Below are 19,321 nucleotides of genomic sequence, written 5' to 3'. Positions count from 1 at the left end.
CCCTTACTAACTATGAAAAGAACCAAACCTCAGATTTGGAAATTAGACGTTTATATTTTAAAATAAGTTGATGTGCCTCTTATTACGTTCTTTTTTTTAATAAATTATGTTGGACCTCTTGAGTTTTGATGATGACTACACTTTATTTAAGCGAACATGTTTTTAGAGATTGTGCAGGTCGATATCCGATTATGATTATGATCGTTGATAGTACCTATGGCTTAGTTCATGGGAATATACATGTCAAAAGGTTTCAAGAGATGTTAGAAGAGTATATCACGTGGGATGTAAAATGGAGACAGGAAGTCTACTGTTCCCAGGTTTGATGTTCTAGCAAGTTGGAATTTGGAGACAGCGTAGTGTTCCCAAACTGAAGTCAATTTACGTTAGCTAATAAATTCTATCTTTTATTTTTTAGTTAATGTATTTAAATTAATTGGTTGCATTAGTTTATTAAAGTTAATTGGCAAAAAGAATTTCTAAAATTCCTCACGTGTGGGTTTCAAGATTAATTCCTTATTTTTAGGAGATAAACTTGGATCTACTAAAAAGTAGGAACAGCAGTTAGGTCTTAATTATTTTTGGATTTTCTGAAAAATAATAAAAATAATCTTTTCCTAAAAATAGTAAAAATAACCATTTTCTAAGAATTAGTCAAAAGATAACCGTTTTTAGAATTAGTCAAAAGATAACCTTTTTACCAAAACCGTTTTCTAAATATAGCATGAAGTTCCAGCCATTAATTTGGGGAACAGGAATTACTACTGAAGAAACTGCTACTTTAGGGAACAGCGGTTATTAAGGAACAGCGGTTATCAGGGAATAGCGGTTACTGATTGCCTTAACCGTTTGTTTGATTTATTCAAAGGCTGAAGTATTAACCGTTTTGTGATTCATTCAGCATCATTCTTTGATCCATGACTAAGGATAATGGATTGGAATATTCCTTATTCTTAGGGATTTTAGCTCTATAAATAAGAGACTCGGTTATTCTTCAAAACTCGCCTTAGTATGAGCCATTAAATCATACGTAATTTTGGGAGAATTTTTACAAGAAAATTTTGTTTTTAAAATGCCAATTAATTTATAATATTTTCTTGTGCAACTCATTGATTTTATTTTTAGAGAATTTTTATCCTTTGTAAGGGTTTTTGAGAGAATTTGTAATTAGACTCGGGTGAGTCTAAGGGGAAATTAGATAGCTTTTAATGAAGCTAGAGAAGAGATTAGCTTTGAGTAAAGCTAAGGAGAAAGCTTCTAGTGAAGCTTGTGGTGAGAATTAGCTTTTAGTGAAGCTAAGTTTGTTGCTTTGAGTGAAGCAATTTAAGAGAGAAGAGTTGGCCTAGTTGATGCGCTTCGAGTGAAGTAAGATGTTTAATGTAATTGTAACGAGTTGCCTTAAACATAGTGGAGAATTTAGAAATCCCGAGGGGTCGTGGTTTTTCCTTCTATTTAGGCCTAGAAGGTTTCCACGTAAAAATCGTTTGTCTCTTTTAATTATTTCGCTCTAAGTTTAAGCTTTATTTATTTTATTCAATTCCGCAAAAACAGGGCAAAAACGCTTAAACTAGTAACAACAACAATTCACCCCCCCTCTTGTTGCTGTTCCCGTTCCTAATTGAGTCTACAAATTAGCATATGTATTTCAATAATTTTCCCTTCTCAGACCCACGAACAAAATCTCTGAGACCCAGTTACCCACCCACGACTGGAGGAGTGACGACCGACTCCACCCACCCTTCGCCGGCATCTCTTGCCACACTCCAGACGCCACCCCTCACTGTTGTTCGTTGTTCCCAAAAATTCCTATAACCCAGTTGGTTGTTCACACTTAACAAGGCCACCGCCCACTGTTACTGCTACCGTGAACCGGTAAGCGTGAGGTCAAGGCCATCAGGCCCACCGACTCTGACAGCCACAGTGAACTGTGAACACCACCAGACCAATCCACCTTCAATTCAATTTCAGGTATTATTTTGATCTTTAAAATCCTCAAAAGATTTTTTTTTATTTCAAATTTCAAATTCAGTTTCTTCAATTATTAATATGTTTTTACTTATTATAACTTTGGAATTTGGAATGTTAATATGTTATTGTGATTTGTGAATTAGTGAATGTGTTTGGTTTTACGATATGTGTCATTGTGCTTGATTAAATATCTATGAATTGTTTGATTTCAAGATCTACTTGCTATGGTTTAAGGATTATTACATACCTGAGATCCTGGCTAACATATTCCTTTAATTGAAGGGTTCAATCATATACCATTCCAGGTCGGGATAAACATTAAAAATTGCATTCATTGCAAGCCAGAGAAGCCCTCCTTGGTTCTAGCCATATTAGTTGCTAGATGAGATTGAAACTGGGATTGAAGTATATGAGTGATTTGATAGTGTAAAATTTTGTGTGGAAATTGTGAATGCTACACGAAATGATGGTGTAAAACATCAAAGTTATATGGTATTACAAAATGGCTACATAAAATTAAACACTAAATTAGGACTGACCAGAGTATTTGTTTATTGATTGTCTCTTCTTTTGTAAGATCTGAAACACAGTCTACTAATTTATAGCCTTTGGTTATCGGAAAACTTGCTGTATTTCCTCATTTTGAAACAAAGTACTACTGTACTCCTTTGTTCAACCTTAAGTGTCCCATGTGACCCAGTTCGGCACATGTGTCAATATATTTTTTATTCATCCCGTAATATTTCTAGTTTTATTATAAATAAAAATTTCAAATAAGACACCTATGGCTATGTCGAATACGGAGAGAGTAGAGTTTTAGGCTGCATTTTTAATTGAAGAAATTCTAATTTAATTATAAAAAAAAATAGATATTTAAGGTGATATTGGCAATTTCACCAACTCTCCCTCAAAATAAGGGCAGTATTATGCTCCTTCTGGACCATTTATTCTGTATTTGGTTTTTATTTTGGGTTATCTCATTTATTTTGCTCTATTTTCCCTTTTGACAGCCAACGTTCTTTACAATTTTCTTATGAACTCATTCTTCATAAACTCATTCACATACTTTTTTACCATACTTGTTACATGTCTTATTTATGAACTACAAGTTATAATATTATGTATCTGTAAAAGATGTGCGAATAAAATACGACGAAGAAAGTAGTAGTACTAGTAATTTTAAATGTAAGTAGAAATAGTACCCTGACTGACTAGTTTATTGTAAAAACTTAGTTTTTATAAAAACGGATCTGACGATCGATGAGTACATATCTAGTTTTTTGTTTTGCAATTTACAACTTGCCGAACTTGCTCATGTCCTTCTTTCATCTTTGTTTTCACTTTCTTTCTTTTTGTATTAACTTTCGGAAATTAACCATCAAGACTCCAAGAGTACAATTTAGTGTTTAATTTATTCTTACCTCCATATTCATATCATAATACTACCTCTCTAATATGAAATTTACTCTATTTTTCTTTTTAGTTTGTCTCATTAATTTGTCTTATTTCTATGGTATAAAACATTAAAGTTTCTAACATGCTACCAGTGAAAATGCCCATCTTTTCGATGTAAGTTGGCCACTTCTCAAGTGTTGACCGCTTCTGTGGAATGCAGGTTATGCTGACTTATGCACAAGTCATTGTATTTGTGGCACTTTTAGAGTCCTTTTGGAAGCTCTGCTACTTTTTCGTCTAATGTATTTTATATTAAATGGCATTCTAATCGTTTCCCAAATAGTCAAAGAGACTTTTAGTTATTATTCACATGAAGTATATATCAAGGAAACCAAAAATTTTAACTCTATCGCAGGAAGATTTGACAATGTTTTGAAACATTCATATTCCCAAAATGACCATCTTTTTTGGGGTAATGAATCTGATATGACGTTCTTTCAAGTGTATTAGGTAGGAAGATGGAATTCCCCTGCTATAAAGAATATTCTTGGCGGCTATAGTATGGTTGGAGACTTGAATTTTTCTTGCTAGTTTGATTAGTCCTTGACATTTAACAATCTCTATATCTGAGCTATCACGCTGAGAGAATGTCAAGCTAGTTAATATACGGTTAATTGCATTTTTTGCATATAATTTGAGGTTTACCCCATTGCCCCATTATATGTTACTAAAAGCGAAGAAGAATTATTAATTTTTATACAGAAGGTTTTATACTAACTTTGGGTTGTTATCTAGAGAAATATGTACCTGTTACTTGCATTGTTGTTCCATTATGTCTACTTCTCTATATTGAAAATGATTAGGCTCTGAAGTGAAGTGTGTTCTTATCACATGTCATACGTTTACAGAATATGGATACCTCAAGTCCTGCAGTTTTTGTCAATGGGGAATTGCTTCGTATGTTTATTGGGCGGAAAGTTCGTATAGTTGTTCAGGTGATGCAATCAGATGCAGGATCTATATTCGGAAAATCAACTGATAATCAACAGGTTATCATTAAGAACTCACAACCAACTCAGCCACTCACCACATATGTTGAGGCTATTGGTATAGCAGACAGTAACCAATCTGTTCGTGCTGAGATATTGACCAACTTTGGTGATAATTTTGGTATGCAAATACAATTTTCTTTTTTATCTTGTCAACCCATACGGCAAACGAAGTATATCTTTCATTGGCTACTATACACATAATTTGATCCTTTCATAGTTTTGGCCATAGCAATATGTACTTTGAATGCATGGCATGACCTGAACTGCTAATGTGTTCTCATTTTGTTTTCTTTTTTGGGTTTGTTACAGATGCACAGAACTATAATGAGCTATGCCAGCTTGCTAATGGGGAATATAAACACTTGTTCCTTTGAGGCTTTGAGCTATGGACTTTGGTTAACTATTGATGGCCTGTTCTTTTACTCTAGCTCTTAATCAATGTAGTTTCGGTTAATCTAGAACTAATAGCGGTTTTTCAGTAAGCTTAAGCAACTTTGATCTGTTCATCTAAAAAATCAGTGGAACGTTTAGTTTAGTATATTAAATTTTAATTGTATGTTTTAAAAGCATTTTCTTTACATTACAAGTTGTGTAGTCTACAACATTGAAGCAGAACATGAATCTTCCAACCGTTTCAAGGACTGAAGAAAACGACCACGTAACATCAGGGAGTCTTGAATTGGAATCACTCACCGATGGAAAGAGATATTGACAATTGAGAATGAAGTGTCTCAAATCAGTATTTTAGTTTGTTATTTTAATTAATTATTACTTTGTTTCTTGCTAGGAAGTCAATCCATTTGATGTATATATAACAAAGAAGAGGGGAAAATTAATTCAATATCATGTATGTATAAGAACAGCACGAGACGATTTCAATATGAGACGAATAGCTTAATCACCCCAATTATAATTTTTTTGTCAATATGCGCTCAATGCTTGATCTATTTGAGGTCATAATTGATATATTTAAGGTTAAAATTGAATTTTTTTATAAGTTATAACTGATCGTAACTAATCAAAGTTTTGAATTAATCATCCTTAGATCAAAATTGAAATTTTTTAAAAGTTATGAACTCTTGGTCATTTCCAAGAGCATTCACTGAATCGATTGGCAAACATAATTAAAAATCGACACTTCTTCTACCTTCACATCCAAGGTTAGCAAACATTACACCTACAACGTTATTTCAAAATCCATTATAAACTGAAATTTGTTGGGGGAAGAGCAATACCACTATTATTGATCGATAATTAAAGAGTACAAGTACTCTTATGTTTCTTATTCCATTAGTTGCATCGAATAAGAGTACTTATAATGAGCAATGTTTTAACACTATTATTGATAGTGTTATACCATTCAGTTGTTGTTTGAGATTCAACCATAGAACACTACCACTATATTACCTCCATTCTAAAATTGCAGAAAAAAATAATATTTAGGTAGAAATTCATCAATTTATCATCGAACTTGATCAATTTTAGGTCAAAATTGAAATTTTTTATTTTAATTGTTCTATTTAAGGCTTACTTTAAGTTGAAATTGATACACTTAAGGTCAAAATTTATATATTTAAGGTCAAAATTGATAAATGCTCAGAAAATGGAAAAAATAAGAAAAAACATGTAGGGTTATTACACCCGCGAATTGAGCCGATCCAAATTGACGGTCTCATAATGAGATTGTCTCATCCAAGTTTTTGTGATATAAGAAAGGGGAGACGAAAGAATATAATTATGCTTTTGCATTGCCAAGAATGTGTTTACTTTAGGTAGCGCTGAAATCACTAGAATAGCTCACTTGTTGGGTTCTTGTTCATTTACCCAATATAATATTATTACATTCTTCTTAATTTCCATGTTATATTTTTGTTCATTTTTAAATGTCTTTTTTTAATACTCATTCGTTGTCATCATCCCAAAGCAAAGTCCATCACCTACAAACACCCATAAACCATTATCCCACACCATGATCAACACCCAAAGCATTACATTAGCATTAGAGCAGCGCTCCTTCGACAGGAGCGGCACCATCAGCATATGCAACCTATATAACATGGCACTGAAGATGGAAGTTTATGAGGTCGATCCAACATATAATTTTTTTAGGACTTAGGTGCTGAAATTCCGCCTTTACAAAAGCTAGAGATGGCTGTGACTTGTGAGGTACGATGTTATACATTCATTCAAATCTTTCTCTATAGAAGAACTATATGAAAAATGGGGGCAAGGATTGTGCGAGTGTTGTGATGAGAAAATGAAAATATTAGGACATAAGTGTAGAAAAAAGAAAGTGTTGTAAGATAATCTAGAAAACAAATCTGGAAAGTGGTATTCTAAGCATAAAAATTCTACGTTAAATATGAGTTATCTAGAGAATTTTAGATAAAACAAATGAGAAAAAATTAACAACACATGCACCCACCAAGCAAGTTTATAAATACACCTTGAAATGCTTGTAACGAAGTGTGCTCACAAAAAGTTAAGGTTGTAAGTGTTCACAAAAATAAGAGATTAGTGAGACATGAGCTTATAAAATTAGAGTGTTAGTATATGTAGGTGAAGAATACACGTCCCACAAAAATATAAATATACAAAGCATTATGTATATTTAAACATTTGTATTTATTTTGGAGCAGTCGAAGAAAGTATCGCAGGACCACAACAAGAAGTATGATAAATATTTTGGATATCTTTAAAGAAATGGATATTCTGTATGATAACAATTAGCTTTTAAAAAACGTCAATGCTAGAAATTCTTAAAATAAATTTTCACAGTGTAACATCATACGGTTATACTTAAATGAGCAGTAACATGATTATTTAACATTAGATGTTTTTCGTTAAATTGATTTAAGAAGTAAGGTTAAGTTACTGAAGTACCCTCCACTAGTGGAAAAAAACGTATCTGCTGCTAATCATTTGCTGCGGTTTTTATTATACGCAGCAATAAATAGGAAAAAGAATTACGAAAAAAATAGTCAACAAATGCTGCGGTTTTCTAGTTGCCCGCAACATATAAGCTTGTGGATCATCAAATGCTGCGGTTTTTGCTTTGCCCGCAGCATATAAGCTCTTCAAAAACCCGCCTTTTAATGTTAAACTGCAAAACAATCATTATTCATTCTGCTGTTTCATTATTCAAAAACACGACTGTTTCATTCTCTTTCAAAACCCTCTTCAAAAAACCCACGACTGTTTCTTCTCTTTAATCCCTCTTCTTCATCATCTTTTTTCTTGCTCTTTTTCATCATTCTTGCTCTTCTTCATCATCTACTGCTTCAAACTGCACGACCGTACGTACATTGTTGTTGCTCTTCTTAAACCCACGAAAAGCCCACAAAATTTGGGCTTAGTTCTTGCTCTTCTTCAAGGTATAATTTTTTAAAGCTTAGTTCTCAAACCCATTGTTGTTCAAGCTTCATTAATTGTGTTTTAGGGCTTAGTTTTTTTTATACTAATTTTTTTTTTCATTGCATAGGTTATACAAAACCCAAAACCCACGAAAATTCAAGGTATAATTTTCATTTTGTTTATGTAAATTAGGTTTAAATTTATCATAATTTCTCAATGTCTATGTAGTTGTTGTTTTTAAGTTTTAAATTTATCATACATTTCATGTATTGTTATATTTTTAAGTAATTTCTTATGTGTATGTAGTTGTGGTTTTTAAGTTTTAAATTTATCATAATTTTTTTATAGTCTGTAAATTAGGTTTAATTAGGGTTGTTTATGGTTAAATTTATTATTACTTGGGTTAAAACAATCTTCTTATTAGAATATACATATCTTCTGAACAATTTATAGATTATGATGGTTTATTATTAATATTGTAAATTAGGGTTAAATGAATGATTATTACTTAAATTTGTGGTTAATTAGAGTTCGTTAAGTATATATGTTAAAAGTTGTTATTAATCTTGTTTTGAATTAATTAATCACACTATTTAGGATGACAAAAGATCATTCTTGGATGTATGGAAGCATTGAATCGTCAGAATTTATTGATGGCGTATTATAATTTTGTAGTATTGCGGTTGAATATCAAGTTAGGACGGGGGGAGTTGGTTTTTATTGCCCATGTGTCACTTGTGGCAATGTATCAAAGGTAGATAGTGTTGATATCCTTAGGGAGCACATACTTTGACGTGTTCGACGTGGGTTTAGGCCTCTATATCATATTTGGGTGTAGCATGGTCAGGAGGGAGTTTACAAAGAGAAAAGTGTTGTTGAGGACGTCAATGTGGCTAATGTCAATGAGGATGTAGTACATCATGTTGATGGGTATGAGACAGATGAAGAGAATGTCGATAAGGATGTGGATCGTGTTGATGAGATGATGAAGGGAGTCGAGGATGAGTTAGGAAAACGTCCTTGTGTTTTTGACTTGTTGACAGAGGCTTCTCAAAAGCCTTTGTACCCTGAATGTACAAATTTCACCAAACCGCAGTGTTGACAATTTTCAACATTAATTCAAAGTTCAATTGGAGTGACGCTAGTTTCACAATGTTATTAGAAGCGTTAGGTGAGATGCTTCCTAAGGGAATGAACTTCCAAAGTCGACATATTATGCTAAAAAGCTCATGTGTCCTTTTGGCTTAGAGTATCAGAAGATCCATGCGTGTCCGAATGATTATTTATTGTATCGGAATGAAAACGAGAACTTAGAAGAGTGTCCTAGTTGTGGCTTATCGCGCTACAAGCGTAAAGGGGCTCGGGATGATAAAGGGCCCCCGGCTAAGGTATTGTGGTATCTTCCAATAATATATAGATTCAAGCGCTTGTTTTCTATAAAGAAAGATGCATTAAATTTGAGGTGGCATGCAGATAGGGTGAAGAAAGGTCACTTGCTCACACATCCATCTGATTCTTCGGAGTGGAAGAGTATTGATAGGTTGCACAAGAATTTTGGGGATGAGGTTCGTAATTTAAGGCTCGGACTGTGTACGGATAGAATGAACCCATTTGGTAATCTTAGTTCTCAACATAGTACTTGGCCGTTACTGTTAGTGAACTATAATTTGCCACCTTGGTTGTGTATGAAGCGTAAGTACATTATGCTTTCGCTTCTTATCTCGGAACCTAAACAACCTGGCAATGACATAGATGTATATCTTGCACCTCTCGTTGAGGATTTGAGAAAGATGTGGGATGAAGGCGTTTCCTTGTTTGATGTATATGCTAATGAGGAGTTCACCTTGCGTGCAATGCTTTTATACACCGTTAATGATTTTTCGGCAAATGGCAACTTATCGAGGTATAAGAACAAAGGGAAGAAAGCATGCCCAATATGTATCGATGACATGGAATCCACGTTGATTCCTAAGTGCAAACACATATTCATGCACCATCGAAAGTTCCTCCCACGAGATCACCAATATCGTAAGAAGAAGAAGATGTTCAACGGGGAGGTTGAGGACCGTGTAGCTCATCGACCGTTGACCGGTTATGAGGTTTATGAACAGGTTAAGGGAGTTGAGACTGTATTTGGTAAAACAGGGCAAGTGCAGGGGGTGAAGACCGATTATGGAAAAAAGAATCAATCTTTTGAAAGCATCCATATTGGAGAGATCTACAGGTTAGACATTGTCTTGACATTATGCATATAGTGAAAAATGTATGCGATGCCATACTCAGGACTCTCATGAACATTTCGGGTAAGACAAAGGATGTTAGGGCCGTGCGAGATTGGTTTGAATGTAAGGGTCTTCGTCCGGAGTTGTGGGCACATTTAAGGTGAGTAAGAAAAGAAATAGAGCTGATGAAGTTGGTGGCAGTAAAAAGGGAAAGGGCGGTAAGAAGAAGATGAGTAATGACAAAGTTTATTTGCCTCCAGCTTGCTACACATTGTCCAAAGCAGAGAAGCGGGCATTTTGTGAATTTGTATAGCATTAAGGTTCCGTCTGGGTACTCATCCAACATGAAGAGATTTGTGACTCTAAATGGTGAGCTGAAGTTGGGAAGCATGAAATCTCACGATTGCCATGTAATGAATAGGGGTGAAACTTATTCGGATTAAAACCGCAAACCAAACCAGACCAAACCGAATAACAAATATGGTTTGGTGATTTTTAAAATTTGGTTTGGATTAGGTTTGTAAATTTTAAAACCGAAATAATTAGGTTTGGAATTTTTAAAAATCGAAAACCGCATTACTAGACCGAACACCGAAATATTAAGGGTAAGACCGTAATTTTAAAACCTAAAACAAAAAGTCAAAAACCCTTATTACCAAATACCAACACAGCAAATTCCTGAAAACACAGCGCCGTCCCCTACTCTCCTTCCCCTTTTTTTCATTCTCTCTCTAAATTCTAAATTTCTGAAAACCCTAAGCCTAAGCCCGCCGCTCCCCGCCGCTCCTCTCCAGCCAGTCCGCCACTCCTCTCCAGCCGGTCCAACCGTCCAAGTAAGTCTTCTTCCATTTTTTTTTTGTTCGATTTGATTTTGTGTTTAATTTTCTGGGTTTAATGTGTTCGTTTAGGGTTAGATTTAGGGTTTTTTGTATTTAATCTTTGTTTTTTGTGTTTAATCTTTGTTTTTCGTGTTTAATCTTTGTTCGATTTAGTCTTATTCCATTTTTTTTTTGTTCTTAATCTTTGTTTCGTGTTCGATTTAGTCTTCTTCCATTTTTTTTTGTTCGATTTGATTTTGTATTTAATTTTCTGGGTTTAATGTGTTCGTTTAGGGTTAGATTTAGGGTTTTTTGTATTTAATCTTTGTTTTTTGTGTTTAATCTTTGTTTTTCGTGTTTAATCTTTGTTCGATTTAGTCTTCTTCCATTTTTTTTTGTTCTTAAATCTTTGTTTCGTGTTCGATTTAGTCTTCTTCCATTTTTTTTTGTTCGATTTGATTTTGTGTTTAATTTTCTGGGTTTAATTTAATGTGTTGACTTAGGACCTCTAAATACATTAAATAAGGATTAATATTATAAAGATTTATGAGCTGAAGCAAAGGATTAATAAGGATTAATCTTTCATATCAATGAACTTAGTCCTTTTTGTGATGGAGAAGATGACCTTAACTTCAGAATCAAACCCAATAAGAGAAGCAGCAAGAACATAAAGCCCAAATATCAAAACCCTTAAAACCAATTCTGCAATTTTCACCCTCTTTTCAATAACTTTAGCAGTGCAGCTTCCATGGTGGACAGCTACATTTCCTGGACTTGTTCCAAAACTCATCTTCTCTACTTTTCACACAGTTTTACACCTTCACAATTTGCACTTGAAAAATCAGAAGCAAGAATGTGTTTAACAATGAAGAAATGTTTCTAGCTTTCTTTTATAACACAAACTAAACAATCACAAATCACAATCAACCAAATCACAATCTACATTTCTGAATGTTAAATTGTTAATTATGTTGAATGTTGAACGTTAATATGTTGGTATTACTCATTTGATATGTTGAATGTTAATATGTTGCTGCTGCTGTATTATGCAAGAAAATGCAAGAAACTATCCTCATTAATTAAGGTTGATAATATATGTTGTTGATATTGGTTGATATTTTAGTCTTTGTAGACTAAATAGATTGTTGATGATCAATTGTAGTTTGCGATGTCGATGGATGAACCTTTTATAGTTTGCGATGAAAATGCAAGAAAATGTATTTTGTTTACAGATTATCGTTTATCTTAGATTCTCACTCAATTAAAAAAATACTAAAAAAAAAAAAAAAAAAACCGTAGACCAGACCAGACCAGACCGTTCTAGAACGGTCTGGTCTGGTCCGGTCTGGTCTTTTGACTGGTCTGGTCTGGTCTGAAAAATTTCCAGACCGGAATTTCTGGTCTGGTCTGATTTTTCTGTCAAACCAGACCAGACCGGACCGTGTGCAGCCCTAGTTCCGGCGTATGGGATCACTTCTTAAAGATTGAAACAGAATCTGGACTGCAAGCCAAATGCAAATATTGTGCAATTCAATACAAATACAATAGTAAGAGGAATGGAACAAGCACTTTGTGGGCACACATTTCAAAGTGTCGTAAGTATCCTTACAATGTTCCTAAAGACTCTAAGTCTAAACAAAGTTTGCTTTCATTTCAAGTTGCTAAAGAAACTGGGGGTGCTTCTAGTGGCTTAGTTGTTCATAAGTTTGATGCAGGAAAGCTTAGAAAAGGTTTGTCATATATGATAATTGTTGATGAGTTGCCTTTTAAGTTTGTTGAAGGCCAAGGATTTAAGTATTTTTGTAGTCTAATGGAGCTTAGGTTTCATGTACCATCTAGGATTACTGTAGCAAAAGATTGTTATGAAACATACTTAACTGAAAAAAGAAAGTTAAAATCATTTTTAAAGAGTTGTAACTCTAGAGTATCTTTAACCACTGATTCATGGACTTCTGTGCAACAAATTAATTATATGGTCTTAACTGCTCATTTCATAGATAATGATTGGAAATTACAAAAAAAAATATTGACCTTTATTCCTGTCTCTAGTCATAAGGGTGATGAAATTGGTAGGGCAATTGAGAAATTTTTAATTGAATGGGATCTTGAGAAAATTTTTTGCATAACTGTTGACAATGCTAGTTCAAATGACGTGGCTATAGGGTATATGCAGAAAAAAATTAATGCTTGGAAAACTGGAATTCTTAAGTGTCATTTTCTTCATATGCGTTGTGTTGCTCATATCATAAATTTGGTTGTTAGTGATGGAATGAAACACGTGGATAATTCTGTTGTGCGTGTTAGGCAAGCAGTGAGGTTTATCAAACAATCTCCTGCAAGGTTGTTAAAGTTTAAAGTTTAAAAAGTCAATCGCGTGCGTGGCCTCCCTTCTCAGTTCTCCTTTCTTAGACTCACCATTAACCTTCTCCCTTCTCCAAAAAAATGTTATAGATAAGATAAATTATTAGAAAAAAGAACGAAATAAGACGAAAATCAACTTATTTCTAAAAATAAGCGTCTAATTTCCAAACCTGAGGTTTGGTTCTGTTCGCAGTTAGTAACTACGAACAGATGCTTAATTTTTTAAAAAGGCAAAGAAGCTGTTCGAATGGGCTTATTAGTGACTGCAAACAGGGTAAAAATGTCAACAGCAACAGCTTCTTTGCCTTTTTAAAAAATTAAGCACCTATTCGCAGTTACTAACTATGAACAGAACAAACCTCAGATTTGGAAATTGGACGCTTATTTTTTTAAAACAAGTTGATTTGCCTCTTATTACGTTCTTTTTTTTTTAATAAATTAGCATATCTATTTCAATAATTTTCTCTTCTCAAACCCACGAACAAAATCCCTGAGACCCAGTTACCCACCCACGACCGGAGGAGTGACGACCGACTCCACCCACCCTTCGCCGGCATCTCTTGCCACACGCCAGACGCCACCCTTCACTGCTGTTCGTTGTTCTCTGAAATTTCTATAACCCAGTTCATTGTTCGCACTTCACAAGGCCACTGCCCACTGTTTCTGCTACCGTGAACCAATAAGCGTGAGGTCAAGGCCATTAGGCCCACCGACTCTGACGGTCACCGTGAACTGTAAACACCACCAGACCAATCCACCTTCAATTCAATTTCAGGTATTATTTTGATTTTTAAAATCCTCAAAAGATTTTTTTTTTAATTCAAATTTCAAATTCAGTTTCTTCAATTATTAATATGTTTTTACTTATTATAACTTTGGAATTTGGAATGTTAATATGTATTGTGATTTGTGAATTAGTGAATGTGTTTGGTTTTACGATATGTGTCATTGTGCTTGATTAAATATCTATGAATTGTTTGATTTCAAGATCTACTTGCTATGGTTTAAGGATTATTACATCCCTGAGATCCTGGCTACTGTTGAAGCCAGGTTGTTTGATCTAAAATATTCCTTTAGTAGAACCACTTTTAGTTTTTATATGATAGATACATTTCTTTTAACTTTGTTTTATTTATATTTGGATGATTGGAAAAGTTGCGTGTTATTAGAAAGGTCTTTTACCATCTTTTAGTGGAAATTGGAAAGAGCTTATCCAAGAGCGTGAAAATGATTTGAAGGTTTAGCTGTTTGACCACCCCAAGATTTATTTTAGAGTTATTGGTTAAAGAACTTATTGGAAATGCTTCTTTGCTCTCTGATTTCTTTCAAAATTAGTTTAAACATCCAATGAACACCATTTTATTGAAGGGATCAACTTTTACATTAGACACCAAAGTGTCATTCATGGTCAGATATAAGTGTTGAGTTATACTTTTGATTCCCTGGTGGGATTTAATTTGCAGCCCCATTCTATAGGGGCATAATGTTGTTGAAGCTTGATTCCCTGGTGGAAGTTTGAGCCTTGGATTTGTCCCTGCAAGCAGCGTTTGAATTTCTCATAAAATAACATAATTTATCTTTGTTCTTTTACCTGGGTTCTTTAGAGCAACAAGCCATCATTATTCTCCTTCCTCCCGATTCTTGTTCGAAAAGAGGAACAAACACCACAACCCTAATTCGGGTTGTTTTGAAAACTCAGCAATAAGGAAGTGCAAACAACAATATTGATCTTTCTTTTTAAATCTGAACTCTTAGAGGAAGGTATCAATTTTCTTTTCACTTTTCCATTTCTAAATAATCCCTTGGTTTTTTATATATACCATTTCTATTTATGTTTGGGTACATATATATTGATACCCTCCTTGTTCTAGTATAATTACTTATAGAAAAATACATTAGGATATGAATGAATGAATTAGTTTCATGAAGTATTACATATATATATATATATATATATATATATATATATATATATATATATATATATATATATATATATATATATATATATATATATATATATACACGTATATGTATACGTATATATATATATATATATATATATATATATGAATATTATGTATATGTATACATATATATTCTATTAAAGTTGGACGAATCTTAATGATTAGAATGAAAATGATGGACATTTTAATTAAGAAATTGGTGAAAAATGTTTGTTATTGGTAATATAATGGGTTCAGGAGACAACTTCATCGACGAGCCCTTCTATAGTAGAATTTTGTAATAGTTTGGTTTTGTAGACTTATCTCGGACTTATGTAGATTCAGGTAATATTTGGGACTGTAATTTAGCTGTTTGTTCTCCATATTAGCTTTTATAGTTAAGTTTAGACCTTGTGACACCCCTTTAGAGGTTATGGTTTGAGATATGATTCGTTTGGGTTACATAAACAATGACCTAACTTGATTGAAGATTATTTGGCAAGAAGAGATTAAGAAAAGACTTGTGAGTTATTTGTTCAGATACTTCTTCAAGTCATATGAGTTGTTAGTCAGAATCCTCTTCAAGTTATGGAGATGAATATACGGAAGTATTATCAACTGATGAAAAGTTTGCAAAGTGAAAAATGATCAAGATAGTCAAATGTTCATTCATTCAATAGAAAATAAAAATTACAAATAACTGGAAGTATTCAATATACAGCAAAATTTTTGAAACTTCCAGGAGATAATAAAAATAAAAGTTCTTGATTAGCTGGCTGGAGGAGTCGTCGAGGCAGAAGGAGTAGAAGTAAAAGTTCCCTGGCCAGATGATGCTTTTTATTGGGCCATTAGGGTGGGAATGCACGAAGTGACTGGAGTTTCTGGAGCCAAGAAGGGTTCAATCATATACCATTCCAGGTCAGGATAAGCATTAAAAATTGCATTCATTGCAAGCCAGAGAGAGCCCTCCTTGGTTCTAGCCCTATCAGTTGCTAGATGAGATTGAAACTGGGATTGGAAGTATATGAGTGATTTGATAGTGTAAAATTTTGTGTGGAAATTGTGAATGCTACACGAAATGATGGTATAAAACATCAAAGTTATATGGTATTACAAAATGGCTACATAAAATTAAACACTAAATTAGGACTGACCAGAGTATTTGTTTATTGATTGTCTCTTCTTTTGTAAGATCTGAAACACAGTCTACTAATTTATAGCCTTTGGTTATTGGAAAACTTGCTGTATTTCCTCATTTTGAAACAAAGTACTACTGTACTCCTTTGTTCAACCTTAAGTGTCCCATGTGACCCAGTTCGGCACATGTGTCAATATATTTTTTATTCATCCCGTAATATTTCTAGTTTTATTATAAATAAAAATTTCAAATAAGACACCTATGGCTATGTCGAATACGGAGAGAGTAGAGTTTTAGGCTGCATTTTTAATTGAAGAAATTCTAATTTAATTATAAAAAAAAATAGATATTTAAGGTGATATTGGCAATTTCACCAACTCTCCCTCAAAATAAGGGCAGTTTTATGCTCCTTCTGTACCATTTATTCTGTATTTGGTTTTTATTTTGGGTTATCTCATTTATTTTGCTCTATTTTCCCTTTTGACAGCCTACGTTCTTTACAATTTTCTTATGAACTCATTCTTCATAAACTCATTCACATACTTTTTTACCATACTTGTTACATGTCTTATTTATGAACTACAAGTTATAATATTATGTATCTGTAAAAGATGTGCGAATTAAATACGACGAAGAAAGTAGTAGTACTAGTAATTTTAAATGTAAGTAGAAATAGTACCCTGACTGACTAGTTTATTGTAAAAACTTAGTTTTTATAAAAAAGGATCTGACGATCAATGAGTACATATCTAGTTTTTTGTTTTGCAATTTACAACTTGCCGAACTTGCTCATGTCCTTCTTTCATCTTTGTTTTCACTTTCTTTCTTTTTGTATTAACTTTCGGAAATTAACCATCAAGACTCCAAGAGTACAATTTAGTGTTTAATTTATTCCTACCTCCATATTCATATCATAATACTACCTCTCTAATATGAAATTTACTCTATTTTTCTTTTTAGTTTGTCTCATTAATTTGTCTTATTTCTATGGTATAAAACATTAAAGTTTCTAACATGCTACCAGTGAAAATGCCCATCTTTTCGTTGTAAGTTGGCCACTTCTCAAGTGTTGACCGCTTCTGTGGAATGCAGGTTATGCTGACTTATGCACAAGTCATTGTATTTGTGGCACTTTTAGAGTCCTTTTGGAAGCTCTGCTACTTTTTCGTCTAATGTATTTTATATTAAATGGCATTCTAATCGTTTCCCAAATAGTCAAAGAGACTTTTAGTTATTATTCACATGAAGTATATATCAGGGAAACCAAAAATTTTAACTCTATTGTAGGAAGATTTTACAATGTTTTGAAACATTCATATTCCCAAAATGACCATCTTTTTTGGGGTAATGAATCAGATATGACGTTCTTTCAAGTGTATTAGGTAGGAAGATGGAATTCCCCTGCTATAAAGAATATTCTTGGCGGCTATAGTATGGTTGGAGACTTGAATTTTTCTTGCTAGTTTGATTAGTCCTTGACATTTAACAATCTCTATATCTGAGCTATCACGCTGAGAGAATGTCAAGCTAGTTAATATACGGTTAATTGCATTTTTTGCATATAATTTGAGGTTTACCCCATTGCCCCATTATATGTTACTAAAAGCGAAGAAGAATTATTAATTTTTATACAGAAGGTTTTATACTAACTTTGGGTTGTAATCTAGAGAAATATGTACCTGTTACTTGCATTGTTGTTCCATTATGTCTACTTCTCTATATTGAAAATGATTAGGCTCTGAAGTGAAGTGTGTTCTTATCACATGTCATACGTTTACAGAATATGGATACCTCAAGTCCTGCAGTTTTTGTCAATGGGGAATTGCTTCGTATGTTTATTGGGCGGAAAGTTCGCATAGTTGTTCAGGTGATGCAATCAGATGCAGGATCTATAATCGGAAAATCAACTGATAATCAACAGGTTATCATTAAGAACTCACAACCAACTCAGCCACTCACCACATATGTTGAGGCTATTGGTATAGCAGACAGTAACCAATCTGTTCGTGCTGAGATATTGACCAACTTTGGTGATAATTTTGGTATGCAAATACAATTTTCTGTTTTATCTTGTCAACCCATACGGCAAACGAAGTATATCTTTCATTGGCTACTATACACATAATTTGATCCTTTCATAGTTTTGGCCATAGCAATATGTACTTTGAATGCATGGCATGACCTGAACTGCTAATGTGTTCTCATTTTGTTTTCTTTTTTGGGTTTGTTACAGATGCACAGAACTATAATGAGCTATGCCAGCTTGCTAATGGGGAATATAAACACTTGTTCCTTTGAGGCTTTGAGCTATGAACTTTGGTTAACTATTGATGGCCTGTTCTTTTACTCTAGCTCTTAATCAATGTAGTTTCGGTTTATCTAGAACTAATAGCGGTTTTTCAGTAAGCTTAAGCAACTTTGATCTGTTCATCTAAAAAATCAGTGGAACGTTTAGTTTAGTATATTAAATTTTAATTGTATGTTTTAAAAGCATTTTCTTTACATTACAAGTTGTGTAGTCTACAACATTGAAGCCAAACATGAATCTTCCAACCGTTTCAAGGACTGAAGAAAACGACCACGTAACATCAGGGAGTCTTGAATTGGAATCACTCACCGATGGAAAGAGATATTGACAATTGAGAATGAAGTGTCTCAAATCAGTATTTTAGTTTGTTATTTTAATTAATTATTACTTTGTTTCTTGCTAGGAAGTCAATCCATTTGATGTATATATAACAAAGAAGAGGGGAAAATTAATTCAATATCATGTATGTATAAGAACAGCACGAGACGATTTCAATATGAGACGAATAGCTTAATCACCCCAATTATAATTTTTTTGTCAATATGCGCTCAATGCTTGATCTATTTGAGGTCATAATTGATATATTTAAGGTTAAAATTGAATTTTTTTATAAGTTATAACTGATGGTAACTAATCAAAGTTTTGAATTGATCATTCTTAGATCAAAATTGAAATTTTTTAGAAGTTATGAACTCTTGGTCATTTCCAAGAGCATTCACTGAATCAATTGGCAAACATAATTAAAAATCGACACTTCTT

General features: G+C 33.4%; 2 protein-coding genes across 7 annotated transcripts; both read left to right on the top strand.

Moving 5' to 3' along the window:
* The first annotated feature begins 3,854 nt into the window (after window positions 1-3,854).
* On the top strand, window positions 3,855-5,340 carry LOC130799184 (replication protein A 14 kDa subunit B-like). Its single transcript, XM_057662291.1, has 2 exons — window positions 3,855-4,533; window positions 4,725-5,340. Exons 1-2 carry the CDS (start codon window positions 4,275-4,277, stop codon window positions 4,787-4,789), a joined length of 324 nt encoding a protein of 107 aa, XP_057518274.1. The 5' UTR covers window positions 3,855-4,274; the 3' UTR covers window positions 4,790-5,340.
* A 5,321-nt stretch (window positions 5,341-10,661) lies between these two features.
* LOC130799182 (replication protein A 14 kDa subunit B-like) lies at window positions 10,662-19,103 on the top strand. 6 transcript variants are annotated; one of them, XM_057662288.1, is made up of 4 exons: window positions 10,662-10,824; window positions 14,775-14,931; window positions 18,035-18,296; window positions 18,488-19,103. In XM_057662288.1, exons 3-4 carry the CDS (start codon window positions 18,038-18,040, stop codon window positions 18,550-18,552), a joined length of 324 nt encoding a protein of 107 aa, XP_057518271.1. In that variant the 5' UTR covers window positions 10,662-10,824; window positions 14,775-14,931; window positions 18,035-18,037; the 3' UTR covers window positions 18,553-19,103. The 6 variants fall into 6 exon arrangements, with proteins under 6 accessions (XP_057518271.1, XP_057518272.1, XP_057518268.1 ...); XM_057662289.1 differs by lacking the exon at window positions 14,775-14,931 and adding an exon at window positions 13,114-13,945; XM_057662285.1 differs by lacking the exon at window positions 14,775-14,931 and adding an exon at window positions 12,114-12,404.
* The last annotated feature ends 218 nt before the right edge of the window (window positions 19,104-19,321 follow it).

This window comes from Amaranthus tricolor, chromosome 14 (genome assembly GCF_026212465.1).
Source record: "Amaranthus tricolor cultivar Red isolate AtriRed21 chromosome 14, ASM2621246v1, whole genome shotgun sequence".
Lineage (NCBI taxonomy): Eukaryota > Viridiplantae > Streptophyta > Magnoliopsida > Caryophyllales > Amaranthaceae > Amaranthus > Amaranthus tricolor.
This window is presented reverse-complemented; position numbering and strand designations above follow the sequence as displayed.